Below are 11178 nucleotides of genomic sequence, written 5' to 3' on the forward strand. Positions count from 1 at the left end.
CACTAAACAATTTAACATATCGAACATGATTAAAGTGTGTTTGGTAATCCAGCATTTTTGATCCTAAATATGGCTCTTTCATTTCCCAGCAAAGGAGATATTGTTGATCCAGTTTTGAAATCCCAGATTAATTGTTACAGTATTCCAACTCTGCTGAAGAGAATTTTGGCATTCATCCTAAAACCAGTGGTGAGCATTTTGTTCATTTGTTTCATTATAATAGCAAACACTGAGAGATACTGATGAGCAAGATGTAGGGACATGGGTATGGGGCTGCAGAATAATGATTCATTGTAGAGGAATATGGCATAGTGGTGATAAGCCAAAGCAGTGCAGGACATGTGATTGCTAGTGCATGGAGATGAAATCACTATTGACTGTACTCACCAGTGAAGATAAAATTGTGCAACTGTTGGATTCACAATGGAAAGAAATGAACATGTGTGTGCTTCTCTCTCTCTCTCTCTCTCTCTCTCTCTCTCTCTCTCTCTCTCTCTCTCCCTCCCTCCCAGTACCCCCGGATTGCCAGAGATCTCAATGCATTATGTGGAGTTGGGTAAGAAACAAGTCCCCTCCCCCACTTATTAAAAATGACAACTCTGCAGAATGTAAGCAATGCCTTCATCATTGTACAGGGAATGCAGAGGAGGAAAAATAGAGCTATCAAGGAAGTTGTATGCTGGCAATTGACAGCTTCATAGATCTGGAGATAAAATGATATATAAAGAACTCTGGATGTTTTCAGATGATATTTATCCTCCTAGAGTAGGCAACCCACTTTGAGGTCCATGCAGTATGTATGCAGCTTGACTGCTGTCCCTTTCACCTACTAGTGTGCATCCTGGAGAGCTTGCAGGGATTGTGGAGTACAATGTTGGAAGCCTGGTTCTACACCATTCAGATGTTGCATGCAGAGATTCTGCGGTGGTGTCGTTTGCTGTTACTTGATCATGTGAACATATAGCCAAAGAACACTTGATTGGATGGACGGATGGATGGATTGTAAGATTTTTATACCACTGTTCATTAAAACAATCTCAAGGTGGTTTACAAGATGTTTAAAACAATATAAAATTATAAAACAGTTACAGTTAAAATATTCAATTAGGATATAAAAATACAAATAGAATAAAATGCAAATCGCATAGTGCAGCATGGCACCAATTGTTCACACACATATAGCTTCATGGTGCAACTGAGCTAAAGTTTTTCATCCATGCAGACACACTTTTTAAGCAGGGTCTTGAATTGGACTCTGCTCATTGGGCAGCTATCGGCTCATTAATTCTATCCCTGTTGCAGGTCAGCAAAAAACCTGTGGAAGCATCATGTGGCTGTGGTGGTAAGTTCATGTTCCTGGTAAAGGGCAATGGAATATTAAGGCTTTCTTTTATAACTGGGTTGCCATCTGTTCTTCTATTCAATTATTACCACTTGCATTGTTATATTTTCTGCTTTCTACTCAGAGAAAAAATTTCATTTTACCAAGCATAATATACAATGTAGCTTGAAAACAAGGGCGCTCAACCTTGGCTCCCCAGATGTTGTCGAACTACAGCTTCCATCATCCCCAGCCACAATGAAAGCCAGTGGCTGAAGGCTGCTGTGGCTGGGAATAATCCAAACTGTAATTCAGCAACAACTAAAGAGCCAAGATTAAGAACCTCTGCTCTAAAATGCTTCAGATGGTAGTTTTTGTACTCCACTATCAGTGTAATGGTTAGAGTCTTGGACCAGGAAGACCCGAGTTCGAATCCCCATCCAACCATGAAACTCACTGGGTGACTCTAGGCCAGTCATGTATCTCTCAGCCTAACTTACTTCACAGGGTTGTTGTGAGGATAAACATAACCATGTTCACTGCTCTGAGCTCCTGGGAGGAAAAGCGGGATATACATGTTAAAATAAATCAATCGAAATAAATAAATTTGTCAGCTTAACTGACCATGAGATTAAAAGGAAGAAGGGCCTGTGTATCCCATCCATTCCAGCTTGGCGTGTCATTTTGCTCTACATGCTCATGTGTGGGGAGGTGGAACTTCCAAAAAATCCTAAACATGTGGTTAAAATACTAAATAAACAGGATTATTAATGCTATTACTTTTAAATAGTTACAAGTAATTAATACTGTTACTTTTAATGTCAATAGTATAGTAAACTAATAGTACTATTAGTTTTAAAAATAGTAATAGTGGTTTCAGTACTACTAATTAAATAGTATTCAAACTAGGGGTGTGCATGGAACTGGCTGGCCCGGTTCAGTCCGGTCCCCCATTGAACTCCCCCCATGTCCGGTCCGCAAATTTTCTTTATTTTTTAAAAAACTAAAGTATATTTAAAATACCTTTAGCCCCTTCGGGGGGCTTACTGAGGCCGCGGGGGCGTGGGGTGGGTCCGCACAGGTTCCCTCTCCCCCTGCTGGCCGTCCTTATCACTGCCATGGCCGGGTAATTGACCATTTTCAGCCCTTTCAGGCCTCCGTATGAGCACGCGGCCACCATTTTGGCGGCGGCCACACATGCATCAGAGGGCATTGGCACATGCGTGGCGGCCACCAAAACAGCGGCCACGCAATCATACAGAGGCCCGAAAGGGCCGAAAATGGTCAATTACCCGGCAGCGGTAGTGATAAGGATGCTGGTGGGGGGAGAGGGAACCTGCGTGGACACCCCCCCCCCCGCGCGGCCTCAGCAAGCCCTCCAAAGGGGCTAAAGGTATTTTAAATATACTTTAATTTTTTAAAAAGAAAGAAAATTTGTGGACCGGCTGGACTGGAGCCGGCAGTCCGGTTCCGGTCCAACGGAACCGGGGAGGTGGTTCGGTTCGACCTCGAACTCCCAGACCAGACTGCCGGACCGGTCCACACATCCATAATTCAAACCACATGCTTAAGGATAGCTTGGATGTTCTGCCCCATCACATGAGTACGCAAAGTGGAACAGTACCCTGGAGGGGCCAGGATGTGCATATCCTCACTTTCAATTGTGTGGTGGTTGGGCCAGCAGGTGATATCATTCAAACTGGACCTGAATCTAAGTAAATAGATATACATGCGTTGCCCAGATATTAGACACATGATATGTTTTCTGTTATTGCATTTTAAAATGCATTAATGCACTCTTCATACTCTAGCAACGGGTGCTTTTTGTACTGTGATATTCATAACTAACTACCAATAAAAATAATTAAATAAATAAGAAGTGGTCTTTGGGCAAAACTGTGCTGGGCTAGAAAGGAGCTTGTTTCAGAAATGGTCACTAGGTGGCAATCTAGTCATACTAAAATTATAGAATCAGCATCGGAGGGATCTGGTAGGGCATCTTGTTGAGCCCCCTGCTCAGTGCAAGGAATCCAGAGCCAAGAGCATCTCTGACAGATGGCTGATTAGCCTCTGTTTTGAATGACCTCCAGCGAAGGAGAGTCAACCCTCCCTCTCCCCCCTCCCCGATAATTGGTTCCACTGTCAAACTGCTGTCATTGTCAAAAAGTTTCTTCTAATGTCCAACTGAAATCTTCCCCTCTAAGTTCATTAGATCTAGTCTTGTCCTCTCTCGGGTCGGATTCTGGGGTGGCAGAAGCAGAGATGCATTGTGAGGTTGTTTGGCTTCAGCCTCCTTTTAAATCAATTTTTTGTTTTAAGACCTGAAAGTGCCCTTGAAAAAGGATATATTTATCTGAAACATATCGGGCTCAATAAAGAATCTTGTGAGGCATCTGAGCATCCCCCCTTGTTGTTGTTTTTGGTGGTGCCTCTGTCCATTTTTCCTGCCTGCCCTCTGAGGCAGCAGAGAATAAGTCTTGGTCCTCTTGTGTGACAATCCTTCAGGTATCTTGAAGAGTGCGATCATGTCCTCCGCATCACAAGTCTTCTCTTCTCCAGGCTAAACACACCCAGTTCCTTCAACCTTTACTCATAAGACTTGTTTTCCAGACATAGGAAGCTGCCAAATACTGAGTTAGACCATTGGTCTATCTAGCTCAGTATCGTCTTCACAGACTGGCAGCAGCTTCTCCAAGGTTGCAGGCAGAGGCGTAACTAGGGAAAACGGTGCCCGGGGCAAGCATTGAAATGGCGCCCCCTGTGCCCCCAACATACTACATTATACTTAGGTTTTTCCTCACAAGCGCCCACCGCTGCCGCCAAGCTAGGCCACTGACTGGCCGCCAGGCGCTAGCAAGGCAATGGCGTGGGCGCAGGCGGCGCGGAAGGGACCGCTCGTGGGGGAGGGGGCACCGACACGCTCCCTTGACTGCTGCAGCACTGCTGCACTGAGCAGGAAACATTTGTATTAACAAAAAAATAAAAAATAAAATAAAAAAAAAATTTGTCATGGCGGCGCCCCCCATGTGACCAAAAAAGATGGCGCCCAGGGCACGTGCCCCCCCTGCCCCCCTATAGTTACTCCTCTGGTTGCAGGCAGGAATCTCTCTCAGCCCTGTCTTGGAGAAGCCAGGGAGGGAACTTGGAACCTTCTGCTCTTCCCAGAGCAGCTTCATCCCCTGAGGGGAATATCTTGCAGTGCTCACACATCAAGTCTCCCATTCATATGCAACCAGGGTAGACTCTGCTTAGCTAAGGGGACAAGTCATGCTTGCTACCACAAGACCAGCTCTGCTCTCAGACCTTTGACCATCTTTGTTGCTGTCCTTAGGACTTGTTCCAATTTGTTTTCATCTTTTTAAAAGTACAGCAAGCAGAACTCCAGATAATGTCTGAACAGTCCACATTAAAGTTGAAGAATTATTTCTTGTAACTTGTAAACTATGATTCTATTAATGCAACGTAACATTCAGTTGGCCTTTTTTGCAGCTGCATCACACTGCTGATTCATGTTTGGCTTGTTATAATAAGCTTCATTTCACATGTACTACTGGCCAGTTGCCATCCATCCTAATACCTATGCATTTTATTTTTTTGCCCAGGTGCAGAGCTTTGCATTTGCCAACCTACATTTGATTGTTTCAGACATTTCCCCCACCCCCATCCTGTCAGAGTCATTATTATTTTATTTCTGTCTTCTGAGGTGCTGGCTATCCCTCCGAGTCTTGTGTCATCAGCAAATTTGGTGAGGATTCCCCCCACTCCTTCTTCTAAGATAGATAGATATATAAATTTATATTTTGTGTGTGTGTGTGTGTGTGTGTGTGTGTGTGTGTGTGTGTGTGTGTGTGTATAAATATAAAATTTATTTATTTTAAGTACCAGGTCCAGGACAGAGCCCTGTGGCATCCAGCTCTAGTCTGATATGGCGTCATTGACAAGCACATGTGGATTTCCCAACAATTGTGAACCCACCTTGTAATATAATAATCTAGCTCACATTTGAACAGTTTGCTAAGCAAAATGTAATGAGGAATGTTGTCAAATGCTTAGCTGAAATCAAAATAAATTGCATTCGCAGCATTTCCACTATCTACTAAACTAGTAATCTGATAAAAAAACCCAGATAAGGTTAGTTTTGCAGGATTCATTCATGACCAGTCCATGCTGGCTTCTACTAATTACTGCATTGTTACCGATATGTTTGCAGGGTGACTGCTTTTTAATCTGTTCAAGTATCTTTTCTTGCACTGAAGTCAGACTGACTAGCTTCCCAGATCTTCCTTTTCCCCTTCTTGAAAATCAGGACACCATTAGTTCATCCTTAGTCTTGTAACATCTCTTCCGTTCTTTAGGATTTCTCACAGGTGGTAAATCCAACCAAAGATGGCAGACAGAGGTTCTGAGAATATCTCAGTAAGTTCTTTTAATACCCCAGCATGCAATTCATCCTGTCCTGGAGACTTAAATTCATTTAAAGTAGATCGACCAACTCCTCATCAGTCTTGAACTGCAATCCTGACCGCCCCCCCGCCCCCCACTCCATATTCCTTTTGTGTTGCCCGCCATTCTCTTTTTGGGAGAAGTTGGCGACAAAATAGGAGCTGAACAGTTCCTTCTTCTCTTTGTCATCCATTAGCATTTTGCCATCTTTATGGAGGAGGAGGCCTATGCTTCCTTTATCTTTCTATATAACTGAAAATGCCCTTTTTGTTGCTCTTAACATTGCTCACCAGACTCGGCTTGTTCCACGCTTTAGCTTTTCTGAGACTTGGCCCTACAAATCTGAGCGACTTATCTATATTCATCTTAAGCCTTTCCTTCAGTTTCATTTGTGTCCTTTTAAAACCCTTATCTCATCGCAGTGCTTTTTGTGGAACCATGTTGGTGGTTTTCCATTTTATTTATTTAAATTTTCTTATATACCGCCTCCTCCAAAGGCTCTAGGCGGTGAATAACAACATTTTTCTTTCTCATTGCTATTGTTTGTGACTGTGCCTTTACAAACACCTTCTAATCTTGGCCTCCTTTCCTTGTTAGGATTCTTCCATAGCTAGAAGCACTTCTCTGAGTTCATGAAAATCAGATTTCCTGAAGTCCAAAATACACATTTGTCTATGGTCACCTTTTACTTTCCAGCAGTGCACAATCATTTCATCCCAAAGTTCCCACTACATCAACTTCATTAACCAACTCTTCCTTATTGGTTAGAATAAGGTCAAGGATAGCCAATCACCTCATTCTTTTTCCATCTTCTCAAAGAGCAATTTTTCAACAAGGCATATCAGGAATTTGTATGGGTGTGAGTTGTCCTGCAGTGTAGAAGAGCAAATGGCACTAAATAATGGGTTCATTCTCTCTTTCTCTTCCAACATTTGATGTACAGACTTACCGTCAAGAATTCCTTGATGAATGGAGGAAGCTGAAGCTGGATGTCATCCTTTGTCCTGCATTGGGCCCAGCTTTTAATGAAGGATACCCCGGGAAATTGTTTGGTATTATCACTTGGCCTTTTTTCTTTTGCCATAGCAGTGCCAGAAATGCCAATCTCCCTGGTTTTTAATAGGACATTTGGGAACCTGCCACATACCAGAAGGAAATAGACTTCCCTTACAACTACTTTGTAATTAGCCTACAAAATCCATTGGCAAAGGGCTTGGGTGAAGATGACAAAGGTTCAAAAATATATAGGGTATACTTATTTGATGTGCTTTTTTCAGTAAGAGCATGTTAACATAGCATTTTGGGTGAGGTTAAATAGTTCAAATTTGGGATCAGATAGTTTGATCTTCATCCCACAGTTCTTTTCATTACCTTGTCATTGGATTAAGTGTTCTAGTACATGTGACATTATGGCATACGGTAAATGAATTAAGCAGTCATTAGCAGTGTTTCCAAAGAATGAAACCATGAAATTATGGGGGAAAGTTCATTCACTTTGTTTAAGGTTGTAGATCAGCAGAGGTACTATAAAAACCCACAATCTCTATATGGTTGACCAAACTGTTTCTGTTGAAATAAGAGCCTCCCCATCTCTGGCAACTTTTAAAAAGGCACCGAAGACACATTTATTCACCCAGGCTTTTAATTAGATTTATGGTATTTAAATTTTTAATGTTGGTTTTAAATGATTTTAATGTTTAAATGATTTTAATTGTTTAATTGATTTGGTTTTGATTTTAATTGTTTGTTTTTTATTTTGATGTAAACTGCCCTGAGCCATTTTGAGAAGGATGGTATATAAATCAAATAAATAAATAAATAAATAAATATTTATAGCTTCTCTGCACTTTCAGCTGCTACGTCCTACACCAATTTATATAATGTCCTGAACTTTCCTGCTGGGATTGTACCAGTCACCACTGTTACACAGGCTGATGAAGAAGAGCTGAAACACTACAGAGGGCATTATGGTGACCCTTGGGATAAGCGCCTGAAAGAGGTCAGTGTGCATTGCCAAAGGAGTCAATGTGTGTTTAGGCCTGAGTAGCCCTTCCAACTTGGTAATGCTGTCCTTGCTCTCTGTCTGCAGGCTGTTGAAGGTGCTGTTGGGCTCCCAGTGGCCGTCCAGTGTGTGGCTTTGTCTTGGCAAGAGGAGCTTTGCCTTCGGTTCATGAAGGAGGTGGAGACTGCCATCCACCAGAAGAGAACAAAAGTATAATCTGTTGTGCCTGATCATACCAACCACACAATATATAATGTGGCACAGTAAGGGGTTAGAGCATTATGTACTACTTCATTTCTAAAATATTGTAAATTGCAGCTTAGGGGACAGTTGTTGCTAAACCTAACTCTGTAGAATCCAAGGAATCCAGCATTGTGGTATGCAAGGACAAGGCAGTGGAGTGGAATTGGGAATATTAATAATTTAATGAAATAGATATGATGTACAGAGAGGCAAGTGCAAACTGCTTTGAAGTGCTCCTGCTGCTGGCTGTTTTTCGCCTCTACTCCAGGACTCAAATACCAGTAACTAAAGCCCCATTCAAAAGCTGACCTGAATGGATTAACCAATAACACCACAAACTCCACACAGAAAACTAGATATCACAGAACTGTTGCAGCCTAGCATTTCCCCTGACATGCTAGTTCTCTATATGCAGGGAATTGGAGGTAGGTGTGTGTGTGTGTGTGTGTGTGTGTGTGTGTGTGTGTGTGTGTGTGTGTAGGAGCATTTAGTCATGGGAACCCCCACCTGCAGTCTGAAGTGGTATAGTCCAGCTGCAAATTCACCACTCCGTCTACTGTCTGAGATGTAGGCCTACAGTTCTTGCTAATGAAATCAGCAGTCCTGAGTGAGAGAGAGCAAAATATACTAGAAAGCTGCCCACGTGGCATGAACAGCATAGAAAATGTGCGGCCAAGCTGCTGCATGGGGTCCCTCAAGTGGTAGGGCATTTGGAGTTTGTAGAACTCTTGGACTGGAAGCAAAAGATAACATGGGTATGGCATAGAATCACACCTACAGTTTTTCCTTTCCCTTCTAGCATTGTACTTCTGACTCTCCCCACTTGCAGCTCAGTAGACTATAGGAAGGCACAGTAGGATGCACATAGTGCCACTTACGTTGCATACAGTCTGTAGTGTGCACTGGAGTGGCTTAACAGTCCTGTGCACTAGCATGGTTGGACTCTCCTGATAACTTCTATATACTGGATGATGGGGAGCAAATAAATATAAGCAGGATATTGGCAGTTTTTGTCAGAGGCGTTCGAATCATGCAGTTTTGCAGACGTCCACAGAAATAAGAGCGTGTTTATAGAAGCTGCTGTGACACACTTTTTAAACTGAACTTCATCTTGGGCAGAATTTGTAGCTTTTTGTATTTCATGGCTATGTAAACTTGTTTCTCTTGTCAAAATGCCACAAAATAAAACCATCATTTGTAATTGCCCATCAAATGGTGCTTGTATGCAGGCCCTTGCACCTGGAGATAGTAAAATAACTATCCACGGGTTGCTCTCCCTTTACCTGCCTGCTTGCTAAAAAAAAAGGAACCAAAAAAATTGCACTGCTTCTGCCAGGTCTGAGGGCCAATCACACATGAGGACAAGTCACACGATTATAATTAGGGTAGGAGAAGCTGCCTACTGCCTTCCCACTTGCTGATAGTCTGTCCGCTAAAGCCAAGGTCAGAAGTGGGGATCTTGATCATCTGTTAAGCAGCAGATGGGTTGGAGGGCTCCCTCCTAACACACAGCTGTACTCAGCTGCTGAATGAGGTGTCAATCAATGACAAGTTTAATATCATAGGGCAGTTGACACAATCATTATTATAGTAGGAGAAGCCTCCTGCCTTGATTTGGGTGCTGTCCACACTCCTGTTTCCAATCATCTGTCCGTTAAAATCAGGGTTGGCGGTAGGGTTGGGATCTTGACTGTGTGCTAAGCAGCAAGCAGATCAGAAGAATTCCACCCCCATTTTTAACCTTTCCCCCAAACCCCCATTGCAGCCATCTGTTTGGGGTGGTAGGTAGCACCAAAACCATCCTTTTTGGGTGGTAGGTAGCACCCATCATGCCCTACCACCCAACCCACTTTGGTGTCCCTATGATCTACCCATGGGGAACAATGGGGTGTTTTGAATTTCCGCATTGTACCCTATAGCCAGAACACTTGGAACACTTCAAGTTTTGTTTCATTAGGACAACCAATTTGATTGCTGTTTCAATGAAACTTTTCAGCCATCTGTGTTTTGTTCCCAGGTTAAAACAAAACGCAAAATCTGTTTCGTGCACATCCCTAGTGGGGGGTGGGCCAGAGCTTATGAGCATGCTCTCAGATGCTGCACATGACTACAGTGTTGTGTCCCTACTACTTTCTGTAATCCCTCATGGCTAAGATACTTCTAGGAATGAATGGGGAGGAGACCTCCAAAGATGCAGAGAAGACAATGCATTACCCAATACATTTCAAGTACTGCAACTTTTCCATAGGGAAACTCTCTCTCAAAGAGAAGCCTAACTTCTGCTTTAACAGTTTAGATTTTTCTTTGAAAGAGCTGTATCGGAATTGCCACCATGGAAGAGTGTTAGTACTCAAAACATGCTAGGCAATAAATGTCTTCTGTGTACCTCTTTGTTTCTGTATCCTGGGTAGGCTTTCCTTTCTGTTCTCCATAAATCATAAAGTATTTCTAGCCCCCCCAGAAAGCTCAAATTTGGTGCAAACATGGTCTAAGGTTACTAGAAATGTATTCTCTTTCCCTAGAAAGAAGGCAGCAAGAATTGGTTAAGATACTCTGAAAGCTGCAATTTGGTAGGCACCTAACCCAAGATATACTGATTATTAAGAGAAGCTGAGAAATAGATATGTTTTACATATAACAGCCAAAACTTTGAACATTTCTATCATGCGAGAAATACAGCATTCTAGCATGGAATTTTACTTGGGGTGGGACTGGGAAGAGATGGAGAATAACATGTAGCTTATGTAGAGAGTACGGATTGGATATAGGAATGGGAGACTGAAAACAGGGGCAGGAAGGGGTGAAAAGTTTATGGAATTCAACTCCTCGATGGGAAGGATGGAATGTAGATGAGGGTGACAGCGGTTGGAATGAAACATTGCTCATGGTAGTTGAGAAAAGAATAGAATCTAGGACCAGATGACATGTGGCTGCTGGCAGGGGGACACTGAGATAATCCATATACATTTATAAATAGCCTTCTGTTAAAGACATCCTGAAGAGGCAGCATATCAGTACATTCAAATGTGCTTGTCTCAATTGTGGATAAGTGAGATTGCTGAATTTCAGGGCTTGGAAAAAAATGTGCCATGGGATTTTTGGGAAAGTACTGTACATTTTGGCTGCAAACCAGATAAGTTGCTGGCTCCATCTAGCTGCAGGTTCTTCT

At 42.6% G+C, this 11178-nt stretch overlaps 1 protein-coding gene across 1 annotated transcript in view; it reads left to right on the plus strand.

The window, feature by feature from the left end:
• The window catches only part of LOC128323693 (vitamin D3 hydroxylase-associated protein-like), a 28501-nt gene extending 19292 nt beyond the window's left edge, over positions 1-9209 (plus strand). The window contains exons 10-15 of the mRNA XM_053247267.1: positions 90-189; positions 513-556; positions 1303-1342; positions 6708-6816; positions 7618-7763; positions 7854-9209. Of these exons, the coding sequence (XP_053103242.1) occupies positions 90-189; positions 513-556; positions 1303-1342; positions 6708-6816; positions 7618-7763; positions 7854-7982 (568 nt within the window). The 3' untranslated portion in view covers positions 7983-9209. The remainder of the gene's footprint in view (positions 1-89; positions 190-512; positions 557-1302; positions 1343-6707; positions 6817-7617; positions 7764-7853) is intronic.
• The last annotated feature ends 1969 nt before the right edge of the window (positions 9210-11178 follow it).

The sequence above is a fragment of the Hemicordylus capensis genome, chromosome 4 (genome assembly GCF_027244095.1).
Source record: "Hemicordylus capensis ecotype Gifberg chromosome 4, rHemCap1.1.pri, whole genome shotgun sequence".
Classification (NCBI taxonomy): Eukaryota; Metazoa; Chordata; class Lepidosauria; order Squamata; family Cordylidae; genus Hemicordylus; species Hemicordylus capensis.